The sequence below is a fragment of the Eleginops maclovinus genome, chromosome 10 (assembly GCF_036324505.1).
Source record: "Eleginops maclovinus isolate JMC-PN-2008 ecotype Puerto Natales chromosome 10, JC_Emac_rtc_rv5, whole genome shotgun sequence".
NCBI classification, from domain to species: Eukaryota; Metazoa; Chordata; class Actinopteri; order Perciformes; family Eleginopidae; genus Eleginops; species Eleginops maclovinus.
Genome location: NC_086358.1, coordinates 3,006,904 through 3,021,217, shown reverse-complemented (window position 1 = coordinate 3,021,217; position 14,314 = coordinate 3,006,904). Strand labels below are relative to the sequence as shown.

General features: G+C 42.5%; 2 protein-coding genes across 2 annotated transcripts in view; both read right to left on the bottom strand.

Annotated features, from left to right (window-relative positions):
• Positions 1-9,236, bottom strand: part of antxr1c (ANTXR cell adhesion molecule 1c) — a 40,443-nt gene extending 31,207 nt beyond the window's left edge. The window contains 1 exon segment of the mRNA XM_063893760.1: positions 8,603-9,236. Coding sequence (XP_063749830.1) covers positions 8,603-8,766 — 164 coding nt within the window. The 5' untranslated portion in view covers positions 8,767-9,236.
• Positions 9,237-9,975: 739 nt separating this feature from the next.
• rbp3 (retinol binding protein 3) lies at positions 9,976-13,398 on the bottom strand. Its single transcript, XM_063892611.1, is given in 5 exon segments — positions 9,976-10,781; positions 11,453-11,595; positions 11,773-11,963; positions 12,206-13,362; positions 13,365-13,398. Coding segments are annotated over 5 exon segments (1,851 nt in total). The 3' UTR covers positions 9,976-10,455.
• Positions 13,399-14,314: the final 916 nt, after the last annotated feature.

Below are 14,314 nucleotides of genomic sequence, written 5' to 3'. Positions count from 1 at the left end.
TACTCAATCTTCATCGTCTTAAAATCCAAGGAAAGCAAACAGAGTGATTGATCAGTAGCTAAGAGGAAAGCCACTAAAAAACACCAAGAAATTGTCAAAGCTTGGTTCAGGTTTGGGTTCCTTTGGGCCAACAAACATCTAGACCATTGCTCCAAATTCAATAAAAGCATCCAAAATAATATATCCTTGTTTTGTAGGTTCGGTGATTTCCCTGGTCTTGTTGAATGCGGGATAACTAAACATCCGACCAAAACATTCCCTCAGTTATTGTTGATGTGATGACTGGTTCCCCCACTTAAAGCTGACTGTGCGAAGAAAGAGGACAAGACCTTACAAGCTCAACAAATCCTCCCAAAATATAAAAGTTCAAGGTGTAGGAGGGGGAGATATCTGGCTTTGATTTGTAATAAAATGTGCGGGATTGCAAACACACACACACACACACACACACACACACACACACACACACACACACACACACACACACACACACACACACAGCGGCTGACCTGAAGAAATGCCAGGAGTCAATGTCTTATGTAAATTGTTCCATTACAGCAACAGAGGGAAAAAGTGGGGGAACTTTCCTGTCATGTCGAGGTGTGGGGATCGTTTTTGAGTATTTATTTAACACCAGGGTGAATTTGAGGACTCCCCACCTTTGGTTTTCAGCTGCTTATCTTTGTTTCTGAACCACGATTGCTCTTGTTTGCATTGGACCAGCTCAATTGTGTGAGGTGGCTGCAGTCGTGGGACCGAGGCCTAGCTTGCAGTTTCACTCACCTGTCCAAACAGCGTTGGGAAAGGAAGTGGGTGATTTCATTCTATAAATCTGTGGTGTCTTTTCCCACTTTTCAATCCTTTGATCTAATTTTATGTTCACAGTAAAGCCCTCAAGTTCAGCGGTTTGGGGTTTTGAGCACAGAAGATAAAAGGTTTTATGATGTGAAGGGGCTTCGCAAATTGCGGACAAGGCCTCAACAGCAGTTTGATGCTATGTCACGGCAAATCGTCAAAAGCCGAGCGACAGTGTTTTCTTGATCGCACAGATTCTGGGAACAAGATGAAGAGCACGTGTCTGGCTTTATGCCATCAGAAGGGGTTGAGAGAAAGAGAACCAAAAGAAAAGGAAGGAAAGATAAAGAGCTTTATCAGACAGATTACAGTAAAACTCCACTGACTGGGAGTGAGACACTGTGACACATCTGTTGGCTCTAATGTACATTTTCCAGCCAAAGAAACATGCTCATGCTTTGATGAAACTGTACGTCCGACCTGCTTCCGCCAATACATGCTTGCACACAAAACAGCATGAAGCACTGACAACAACGGACTATCAGAGCAAGGTGCAGACGTCTGATTAAATCCATGTGCATTAGTTACGTTTCATGTTTGTGAGCAGGATTATGGAACAAATACTTTCCCAAATGTTATGGAACTTGGTGGAATGGTTAAGCATTGGCAGAGGAAGAACCTATCAAAGTTTTGAGTGAATCCGGATTACTAGGACAATACACCAATGATTTTAGACCTTGGTCACCATTGCAAGATATTTGGCTTTGGTGGAGATCAACGCTTTCTGAGTTCCTTTCATTTAAGAGTTTTACTGTAAATTCTCCATTTAAAAGCTTGGCAGCCCATTTGAAATCAGGGTTTTAAGGTGCTTATCATGACCCTGTATAAGTCTGGCACTCCCTGTTATCTCTCTACTATCAACTCAGTCATTTCCTTCATTGACTGAGTTGAGGTTCGATTTCCATGTGGGTGTTAAGGTCAATGAAACCACTGCTCACTGTTGGTTGGTCAATGCAGATGTATCTTAATACCAAACAATCAAACTGTCCACACTCTGTGGTAAAAATGGATTCATTATTAAGACATTAAGGCTCCCAGAGGGGAATATTTGAGGTTGGGTTTGCTTAATTGAAAACCATTCAGCTATTGCATATGGCTCAATCAACTCCACAGCTTGTTTCCACAAGTTAACATTTTTGCTCCAAACTAAGCTACGTCTGGCTAAAATTACACATAGTTTTAATACAACATCAGTTCATGTAACATCCAGGGCAGTTTGTGTTGTCAGCACAAAGGGAGGTCAGACGCATCATTACTGTTCAACGGTGCTAAACAGGGCATAACAAGAGGACACAGGAATTTGCTAAATGTCCCCCACGGGGCTGAGAGGACCTGGAGAACAAAAATATCCCCGCCAGTCATTGGTAGTGATGCCTTTTTCTGCTGAATTGCGGTTTTCACAATGTCTGGTTCTGCAGACAATGAATCAGACGGTGTGTGTGTGTCTTTGTCTACGTGTGTGTGTGTGTGTGTGTGTGTGTGTGTGTGTGTGTGTGTGTGTGTGTGTGTGTGTGTGTGTGTGAGAGGAAGATTGTAGAGAGTGTGTGAATGTGTTGAGGAGAGCATAAAGTTGGTCTTGAGGAGAGATAGATAGACTGACAGGAAATGACACAGAAGATATGAGGTTAGATACATACAAATGTTTGTCATGCTGAACCTTTGAAAAAACAGGCAATACTTTTTTACAATTGTCGAATTCTAGATATTTTTTAGTTATATTACAGTGAATGTCAAGTCTGAATGAATGTTAGTTAATAGAGTTGACATGCAGCGATATCACAAGGTGGTCCTGGGTAAGAAATACTACCTCACTAACTTGGTTATAAACCCAAGCCACTTCTAAGACTCTGAATAAAAGTTCTAAACATGTTTGAGAGTTTAACTTCCCTGCTATGGCCAAGCCTAATAATTAATACTATTTTTAAAGGTAACTTCTGAGGATCAAACAGCTAATGTTCTAAGCCATTTTCCAAGGGAATTGTTAAGCATGCCTTTAATCATGTAACCCTATCAAAGGATATTACAGCTGTTTAATGTCATGCTTTCTTTCTCCACCAAGTCCTTTTCTAACTACCCAGCAAGCACTTCTCTCAAATGGCAATGGCATGACGGCATGTGGGAAAATGTTTCATCGGTCTGAAGTCTCAGTGGCTCTAATCTTCGTTCTCACGGTTCAAAGTGTCGGATGGAGAAGGAAAAATGTTGCACAAAAAACTCCACTAAAGATTCTGTCTGCAATTCCAGCTGGGCCTACCCACACCACCCCATCCTGCAGCCAATGATGGCGCTCCAATTTAACTGACTGGGCACAAGGATTTGTTTGTTTAAAACCACTAACCTACTTTAACAGCCTTTTACAGAAGTCAAATCTTTACTGCGTGACTGTTGAGCTAATGCTGCACATCTATTCCAAAATCAGGAGGAAATATTTGGAATAAAAACGATTGGATAACAGAAGCTGCTGGAGAGGCATGTGAGATGTGTGTCAGGAGACTTCTGACTTGATCAAAGCATTTAAAAGGCACTTTGTCAGATATTACCAAGGGGATAAGTGGCATTCATTTCCTTTAAGACTTTTTGTTTTGCTTTGGTCTCTGGGGGATTTCAGACAGCAAGATGTAATTTAACAAGACATTTCTTGGCGTAAAGAAAGCACGCTGCGAAAGACAAAATGACAAAACACAGAGCTCGTGTCATTCCAAAGTAAGCACGTATTCCTCTCCTAGACAAATCCAAAATATTTATGGACTGCAGCTGCTAGTTTTCCGCTGACTTGTCAGGATTCAGGGAGCATGACCTAACGCCAATCTGGTGCGCTAACGCTAACTGACTACATCCCAACAACAACAACATTATGATTGGTTGTGTGATTGGGCCTTTGCCTGCCAGATAAAAAACTGAATGATTATTCATAGCAGCACTAGTACGGCAACTTGTATGGATTGAAGCGACAATGGGAGTCTGATGAAAACATGAAAGAGAGATGTCTGAAGAGAGCCTGTCGAGTGGCAGAAGACCACTTCTACAACTCAAATCCTACACCCACTACAAGGCTGATTGGTTCACAGTACTTTTCCCTTCCTTGAAGTCTACAATGGTAGTACTAATGTGCTTCTAATGTACCAAATTATCAGCCTAAATCAACAATAACAAGACTGTTAAACGCTGTCTTCATCCAGAGGTACACATTAACATTTGGCCCAAAGGTGCATTCCTCTATGTCCCATATTAACACACACCCATAACCCTTCCTCTGGCTCTGTGTTCCCTATGAAAGAGCCAGCTGAGACCCACCCACTCTGAATCAGCGCATATACACCCTTGCTTGTTAATATGCAGAAATACAAGGTCTTAAAGGCATGCAACACATGGTCACAGTGACTATTTTAAGGCTTTAGTTTCCTTTATCTAAATTGTACGGCATGCTCAAAGAAAACCACATAATACATCATCTCAAGGTCCTGAAGATTTGCAAAGCTAGCAATGGCTCTACAGACCATCTCTCAGTCAGTCGATTGGTCTGTCCACTGCTTTGGCCCAGACCAAATGTGTCATCGAAGTAAAAGTAGAAGAATAGAGGCCATTGTATGGGAATAGCCATTACATTACAGATGCTAATGGTTCCCATAGGATGAATCCAGAATAACTTCAGGACCACATACTTGCAAAACTGCTATGACGTTCCCATCAACCTCCATTGTATATTGTGCGTAATGCTAACTAGCAGATGTTAGCAGACTAAACTGAAATGATTGACGTTGTGCGTGTTAAACATCAGCATGTTGGCATTGTGGATGTTAGCATGCTGTTAGCATTTACATGGATAGACCTGTTTCCTGATGCACGTTCATGGGGAAAGGTCTTTTTAAGCCAGCTGGCCTCAAAAGAGGGACACAACATTCTTCCTGGGGACTTAAGAGTGCAGCCTCTCAGACACACTAGCATGGCCGAAGATTCTAAGCTTCTGTGTGACTTCATTTAGTCTTCGTTACAGTAGTGGAGAAACCATTAAAATGGTGTTGTACGTCTCACATCGTGAACTGCAAGTGGCAGGGTGTGGTTTTCTGCCAAACATGTTTTTTCAATCAACACCATCGTTACCTTCGTCAGGGAGGTTTTGTATGAAGCTTTGTTTTGTTCATTTGTTTGTGGGTTTGCCACCAAGATTACAGGAAAAGTATTGGCCAGATTTCTATGGCAATTGGTGGAATGGTGTAGCATAGGATAAGTCAAATTCACCCCAAGCTGTAGTTTAACCACTGCTGCCCCTCACCCCCTTTGACACCTCCAGTGTATTGTAAAACTGCAGTACAGCATATATACTGTAGATCTACAAGTCACTAGCAGAGGATAATGCGTCTTACTTAAACAAACATTTTCCAAATCGAGTCCCAGATGTCCCAAATTCAAACTGGCAACCATATGAGCCAACTCCTCTACCCTTCAGACTGCAGCCACCCGTGTGTCTCAGCAGAACCGACCAATGTTGCAGCGTGACATCATCTGCCCCCAAAAAAAGCAATAAATGTCTTTGGAGTCAATTTTATGAGCCAACGCAGCACTCTTTCCTAATTACTGTCAAATCTCCTAACCATCCTCGTGACAAATCTGGAATGAATTAATGACAAGCACAAACATTAAACCTGCAAAACGACAGCATGTGAGCGACGTTAGCCACGTTAGCATTTAGTTCAAAGTGAAGTGCAGTCTCTCAGATCTGCTAGCGTGTCTTTACACTCTTAGTCCTATTCGTTGATGATCATTAACACAGTTGTCCATTATTTATATACTTCCTTAAAGATGTGTGGCAGCAGCTATTACTCATTAAAACAGCTTCAACCAGTGATACGTAGATAAATGGCATCCTCTGTGGCCAAAGTATAGAAGCACACAGCCTTGTTTTTCCCTTGGCTCAATTTAATCTGTTGCGTCACTCACTTCATGAACTTCCCTCCTGTTCTGCTTGACATGATTTTCTAATAACTGTAACACCCATTGGGGACTTTTTGCTAAATAAGCAATACAGCGTTGGGCTAGATGTCCAAAAATGGTCCTTTATGACCTACTATAAAGAAGGAAGTGCCATCAGTTTTTAAATAACCTGTATCCTCCTTGAGTTCAGACTCAGACCATTTCTTATAAAACCTACTCATGCCTGACTCAGGTTGTTTAGGGGGGGTTGAGGTAGGTCTCTAATGAGCTTCCTCTTATTTGAAGTCCACAACTGATGTCTGAGGCTTGTTATTCACGTCCTGGGCAGCAAAGCATGCAGACCAGCTAACAATAGCATCTGACATTGTAAAAAAAATATCCCTATTTACACCATGTGTCAGTGTTTACCACCGGGCCAAATGAAGCACATCTGGGGAGCAGCTACATGTTTGGTGTCCACTTCTACTCAGAAATTAAAATCCAGGAAAAATGTCAAAGTAGTTGTGAAGTACAGAGGGTACAAAACGGCACTTATACTGTCACTGATTCCCACTGGGGACCATCAATGTGTCAGGCAGTGGCATAACAAGTGACGCTTAACTTCAAGACACTTCCTTTTTCTCTGTAACATGTCCTCAAAGACAAAATCCCCTCCTAAAAATGCTCTAGAAGGTGGGTGCGTGCCAGATTAGGTTTTCTAAATCAGGACCAGATTTTCTATAAATGTTGTTGCTTCCTGTCCTTTTTTTTGGCTCCCCTCCCCATTCCAGGTAGTGCTTAATAAATGTAAAGGGGAAGGCCAAGAGCTGATACTGCAATACCCTTTGAAATTATGACAGTATATGGAATAGCAGTTTTGTAATTCGTAGGAAAACACATACAACTTTTGCACCCATCGTCTAATAATGTGTGGGACACTTTTGAAATGTAGTGGTGCATAAAGCTGTTTTTTCTTTATGTGAAAGAGCCTATCTACAGTTGCATAGAGTTATCGCAGTATTGGGGACTGACATGACCACAAAATGATGGTTTAATGAAGGATAATGACTTTTATTCTCTCAGTCTTGGTGTCTTTTTTGGGTGATATTCTGAGATTCTTGGCATATTTTCCCTTCAGACACTGGTTGTCTTTTCATTGTTTGCAAAAGGTCTTTGGCCCAGTGGTTTAAAATGAGGATGGTTCGACAATAAGCTATAGTGAGTTTAATTCAACACTTGCGCGCAGTTTGGCAACTCCTGTACTCCATATGTTTGATCAAACATCATTTACCGCACTTGAAAGTATATAAACGTGTGCAGTGGAGGAATTCAAAGTAAGGCAGGGACTCCAGAAGTTTTCCCTTGCTTCCTCTGACATTTTATTTTCCCCCCCGGCTGAAGTCCAGCACTAAGATGTCACACAAACCACAGCATTTTTCCTATGTGGGCGGACGGAGGGTGGAAATGAAAGCGTGAACGGTGAGCAAAGAGCAAGAAAAAAAATCCCTTTAGTTTCGGGTGGGAATCAAAATAACTGCAGGGATTTTTTCAGTTTCAGGAGAGTGACAGATGATGTGGAGGGAGAAGAAGGGTGCTTTAACCTGCAGCAAAAGAGAGATATCACTCCTGCTGCATACACATCGTCACCCCGTTTTTTGCTTATTCAGCAAACTGTACTCTGGGAGTCAGCCTCCTTTCCAGCGTCATCACATGCGCACACACACACACGTGCACGCACAGCTGCAGCTGCTGTGCTAATCTGCTAACTCCATAGCATTAAACATTAGATTTTAGTACTTTTTAACACGAATTTAAAGCTAAAAGTATGGTATAGTACACATCCTGTTTGGGAAACAGGCCTCATATTTGTTGCCCTCAATAAAAGCATGAAACAAACTTGGATAAATAAATATGCTGTATTCAAAGAGACAGTAACACGGAAAGCATCTGCAGATGTTAGCTTGTTTTTGTGCTTTTGTTCTCAGATGTTGTACTTGAGTAAAGTAGAAGTACTCAGATCTTGTACTTGAGTAAAAGTAGAAGTACTCAGATCTTGTACTTGAGTAAAGAAGAAGTACTCAGATCTTGTACTTGAGTAAAGTAGAAGTACTCAGATCTTGTACTTGGGTAAAGTAGAAGTACCAGAGTGTAGGAATACTCTGTCACAGTAAAAGTATTCTAAATGTTCCTCCAGTGAAAGTAGAAAGTACTCTCCTCTAAATGTACTTAAAGTAGCGACAGTAAAAGTAGTCATTGTGTGATTGGTCCATTTCAGAATAATATCTCTGATATGTTTTATAATGATTGATAATTAAAGTGTTCTCAGAGCTGGTAAAGGTGCAGCTAGTTTGAATGGCTTTGTATACTGCAGGGTAGCTGCTGGATTTACTGCAGGTGAACTAAAGTCTGATTTAAGGGAGATTATATTTACCATCATTAACCCTAATCTGCCTAGCAACTAAAGGTATTAAATAAATGTAGGAGTGAAAGTACAACATTGACCTCTGAGGGGTAGAAGTACAAAGTAGCAGAACTTTTAAATATTAGTACCTCGACATTGTGCTTGAGTACAGTTGGGTAAATGTACTTTCACTCCCTGTTTGGAAAATAAACGTCATATGTTCTAGTCCTCAATAAAAGCATGAAACCAACCTGTGTAAAATCAATGTACCGCGTTTAAAGAGACAGTAACACGACAAAGACATCCAGATGTCAGCTTGTTTTTGGTGCTTTTGCTATAGCTTCCTGCAGCTGGGAATCCTCTGTATTACCATGCCAATGATATTCCTATTTGGTCTCCATGGATATGAAACATTTTAAAGCTGCTTCCACTTACTTATCAAGCACAAAATACAGGTCGAAAGCTCCCTGACAGGAACTCTCCTCCTCCTCCTCTTCCTGCGGCTCCGGCTCCGGCTCGGCTCTTGCACATGGATCAGAGAGCAAAAATAATCCGAATAAAACCAGAAAAAGACGCATGGTCAACAGAAGTCTCGCCATAGTTGTTCCTCGGTGCAGAAAAAAATTAATTCCTTTGTGGAGGAAAAGAGAAAACTAGCTGTCGAGTGTTTTGTACATCCCAGAGACAGTTATGTAATTAAGAGATGCAACAAAGACAAAAGAAAGGATGCAGGCGATGCTTTCCACTTCTCTTTTGTTTGGAGCTCAGTTTGCAATCATGGCCACCAGCGTCCCTTTAGGAAAGCCACCCGGAGAGATGCTGTATCTCAATGGGAATGATTTAAAGAAAAAAGTTACGGATATTTCAGCATCCACACGCAGGGAAAAAGTTTCAGAAAGCAAACAAATCCAAACTCGCGTGGAGGAGGGTAATTGAGTCACTGTGGATGAAATGGGTGGTGTGTAAAAATCAAAAAGGATGAAAATGTAATGTCAAAGTGACAAACCTGGTGTCTAAAAGCCAAATGAAGCCGGGTAATGCAGAGCAGTGTTGGAACTGGGAGCCCGGGGACAGACTTGGCTGAAATGGTCCAGGTTTCATATTTCAAACCGAGGAGGAGAGAGAAGGAGGAAAAAATGGGTCAAGATCCCATTTTGCGCCTCCCTCACGTGGCACACCGACGCATTTCGCGAGGCATTTGAGACGATGAATCTGTCACTCCTTAAAGCGTCAACATATTGTCATACATTAGGCTTACCACCTTTGACCAATGTGTGCATTTAAGTCGTTTCCCAGCATTTTGTCCTCATTAATCACCGCAAGTTTGTTTGCTTTCCCTGCACCTCTGCTGCCAGTTAATTAGAGCAGCAGTGGCCATGAACAGAAACAGCCTCTGTAATTACCCCATCATAAACCAGAGGCTGCAAGAGGAGTGTGGAAAATATATTTACAGAGTACAAAAGATGTACTTACACAAATATGTTGTTGTGATTTACACACATAGAGATTTTTCACACACTGTTCTTCGGTTGTGTTGTTGCTGAAACAGAGGAATTGGATTATAATTATGTTGTTTTTCATTTTTAATTTCTCCTTCTTTAACCCACAGAGGTCTTAACTCCTTATCAACCTGTTAGGAAATACACACACTATTCCTATATGTGTGTTAAAGATCTCACCTCACTAGAATATAAACAATACGTTCAACTTTAATGGTGACTAAGAACATGTTTTGCTGTGTCTTTCCTAATAACTCTGTTGATGTAAAACATGACCAACACACACTTTTGTATTTCAGTGGTTGTTTTTATTGTGTCTCACCGCTGGATTTGATACAACCCAAGTAGGCCCACATGGCAGAATGGACGTACAGTGTTTCCACAGAGTTCCCAACACAAACCAACACGATACATGGGTAGGGAATATAGTTTAAAAGCCTTTGTGTGTGTTTAATTCCTTTGTGGCTCCTCAAACATGTGTTTCTCAAGGTTATATTCATGTTACAACTGATTTTGACACGTAATTATTCATACTCGCTTCCCCAATGAGTCAGCTTTTCAGCACCATTCATTCTGAAAACCTTCATTCACCAAGACAACAACTGGAACTGCTGTCGAACATCTGCCCCAGGTTAAAAACAGGCTAACAAGGCTTTAAGATAATGAACAACACATTGAACTCTATCTACATTCTTCATTTTGAGTCTAATTCATAAATCGTGAACCTATTTGGCTGCCAAAGCAAAAGCGACATGTGGAAGTCCCCTCTGGCTTTGTTCAGGATGTGGGTCACTTCTTGGGTCCGTAGTGCTTGTCGAAGATGGCCCTTGCCACTTCGAGGGCGCCTTCAGCCGGGACGGGTATGTGAGGTGCGATGCCGGCCCCCTCCCAGGCAGGCCCGGCGGAGGTGTCAGAGTGGATAGTGGGGATGCTGAGGAAGATGTCGGTCTCGCCAACACTGAAGGTCTTGGGTGGGTGGGACGACCCGGCGGTTGTGTCTCCGACGATCATAGCGCGGCCGAGCTTCTTCATGATGTAGACGAACTCCTCTGCGGCGCCGGCAGTCGTTCTGCTCGTGAGGATGATGAGACTCTTCTTGGAGCCGTATCTTGTTCCTTAGAAAGAGGGAAAGATTGGAGCAGAAGGTTAAAAGCATGTGCAAGCGAGTAGGGGGAGGGATTGCTGGATAGTTAAAAGGGTCAACGGTGAATTGAAGGAAGGCATCAGAAAATATAGCCTTCATGCTAATCCAAGATGCCTTTAAAAGCCAGTCACTTATCCAATCAAGGTATCATCTAAAGAGCTTTGGAGCTTATTGGATCCCACTGTAAATGTTATCAGCTGATTGAATGATGATGTAATCAACTCAATGAATCAATTATACAGATTAAAAATGCATCATACTCAAGTTGTCATTTTGACTGGAACAAAAAAGAAGTTAGGTAATGTAACGACCAACAATGTCCTTATAGGGAGCAGTTCATAAAGGACGGATGAGTCAAATATAGCAAAGAATTTCAGCCAGGAAAAACATTAACTCAACACAATGACTAGTTTTAAGTTACGTAATGTCTATCATTTACATAAGTAACTTAAGTTACATATCCAAGTTGCATACAAACACACTTTTCTCTGTCTGAAGCATCAGAATGGTAGAGAAAGCCACTTATAACGGCCATTTAGTGAGCTGATTCCCTTCATAAGAGCTGTTGTTTGGCCATTTGGAAGTTGTATCTGAATACAAAGCTCCACTTTATATGACTTAATACATATATATTTAAATTACCAGTGAGTTCAGGCAGGCTCAGGAGCTCTGTTGTGGTCCCGGTTGTTCTGTCGTACAGCTTGTCCAGCACAATCTGCTTGTCGGCGTCAAAGAAGTAAGAGCAGAATCCTGCGATGGCTGTTGTTGGGCCACCGATGTTGTTCCTGAAAACAAAAGCAGTTTTAGAACAATCATAGAAAGTCTGGATTCATTTTACCTGGGGTGGAAAGACAAGATGTTTTGAAGTCCTCTATACAAAGTCACAGAGCTCAGCGGATGATTTATTTTCCTGAATAGACAGACTGTGTTTTGAAGAGAAGCTTTAACACAGGATTACCCACCTGAGGTCGAGGATCATAGCGTCAGTGTTGACAACTTTGTTCCAGACGTGCTCGACAATAATCTGGGCGATGGCCTTGACCTCCTCGAAGTCTCCGAACATGTCGAAGCGCAGGTAGCCGATGTTGTTCTCGAATACGTCAGTGTGGAAGGACACTTTGATCAGCTCGATGAACACCTCTGGAGAATAATCCTGTGAGAAAAAAACAGTCCAGCAAAATCCCCTGTTGATTTGACTTCAGAAACATTGAGTTTTCGTGGGTCTTTGTTAAACTACAGCACAGAAATGCAACAATAAACCACTACTTCAGGAAAGGTTTTGAACAAGCATTTTAGCATTTGTAGAACTGTAAGCTGTTCAACTGTTTTTGACATTAAAACCTACAATGAACGACAGAAACAACCAAAACTAAGTCCTTTCTACAACCGTCTCACCATGGGTGGCAGGGCAGGGGTGTTGCTGGTGGTCTTCAGGCTCTTGTCCCCAGACAGGGTCTTCAGATCACCGGACAGCTTGGTCTCCAGACTTTCCTTGGAGACGACCGTGCTGTACTCGCCACTCGCCAGAAGCCCTTTCAACTTCTCCGCAACATGAGCCCCGATATCTTCAAAGGCGTAGTTGTCGGCAATCAGAGCCGCCGATCCCTCGATGACGGCGGGAACTTTGGCACGGAGGTTGACGATCTTGATGGCGGTAGCGAGGGCGTCCTCGGCGTTGACCTCCACATCGGGGGTCACGCCTGTAACCTCCCACGATGAGCCGGTGATGGGGTTGATGGACTTTGCGGTAGGCACGGTAACGTAGAAGTCAGTGTCGCCCACTTTGATCTTATCTACTTTGACAGAGCCCCCGGCGGTCTTCTCACCCACAATGGTGGCCCTCTTCAGGTTCTGGAGGCAGTAGGCCACATCCTCAGCGATTCCCTTGGTGTTTTTGCTGGTGAGGAGAATGAGGGGTTTGGTAATTTCATATCTGGCCCCGAGCAGCGTCTTCAGGGAACTCAGCTTTGTTGTGGTGTTGGAAGGACGGTCATAAACGCTGTCAATGTGAATCTCGGACTCGGCTTCGGTGAAGTAAGACACAAGGTAGGGGAGTCCTGTGATGTCCCCGCTGCCGGTGTAGCGCAAGTCAAAGATGAGAGCTGAGGTTGGCAGGATTTTATTCCACACCAGGTCTAGAAGCAGAGGTCCAACCTTTTCAGCGACCTCCTCACCCAGGATGTGATCGATCCTCAGGTAGCCGATGTTGCCCTCCAGGATGTCGAGCTTGATCGAGGTCTGCAGGACGGCAACGAGCTGCTCAGGGGATAAGGGAGGCATCACCTGGGGAACCACAGGGATGTAGTTTGGCTCATAGGTGACTTCCAATCGTGGGTCACTGACTGTGGTTTGGACTCCAGAACTGAGGACTCTAGCCAAAGACTCACCGTCTGGGATGTTGAGGACCTCTGTGTTGCTCCCGGCTGCTGCAATCGCCTCCTTCATGCCCGCCAGCTTCTCCGGGGAGCAGTAATTGTCCATAATGATTTTTGCCATATCTACGATGATGCTGGGGGGAAACGAGGCATTGATAAAGAAAACATTCCCAAAACTAGCAAAGGTGCCACCAGGAAGATAGCCTTCACCATTTTTGCAAGTTATTGAAGCCAAAAAGCGAGTAGATGGGAAGTGGAGGTTGCCGAGCCGAACCTCCGTCTCTGATAAGGTTCTTTGTCAAATGGCTCTGTTTAGGCTATGTGGTTTCTGTTACCCCACACATAAGAGGATCTGCCCAACAATAAACCTCTAATCGCATTATCCCGAGTGCTTCTGCAAGGCATTAATTACTTAGTGTAGGTGTAGTAACAAGGACGTGCTGCCAAAGATAAACGTCTTACATTTACACAAGGTATTTTAAACCCTATTTAAAGTTACCTGGGTCAAATAAGGCAACCTTTGTACCTGTCAAATATCGAGAAAGGGATTAAAGTTGCTGGGTTCACTTATTAAGCCCCTTGGCATCAGTACTTATTGTAGAAGTCATTGATGTGTGACTTTTTGTGTTATAAATCAGGAAGAAATCACAAGGAATTGTTTACATAAAGCATGTGAAAACCCAAACGCCAACACAAAACTTAAAGATGTTAATTGATTTTTCTTCAAGTGTTGCTTTTATTTGCTGGTGTGTAAATTAAACCCCAAATCATGTGTCTTATAACAGCAGCATGGTTTTATTGTCTCATGAATGGTACACATTAATAACTTCTGCAGTGGTGTTGAAGTGAACAGTGAGACTCATTTTAGGTTTGTTGGGTACTACCTCCCTCTGCTGGTAGATTTGTAGTACAGTGAAAATCAAAGCTGAAACATCAATACAGCATACTGAAAAACCACCCAAGACATTAAGCAAAGAAATGAGAAATGGTCAGATATAATGACATACGTGTTATTGCATAATCATGGATTTAAATGGGTCAAAAATAATATTGATTGAAACACATTGCATGTTAAAAAATGTAATAAATAAAAACAGAGAGAAAGACAACTTCACATGCTATGGATACA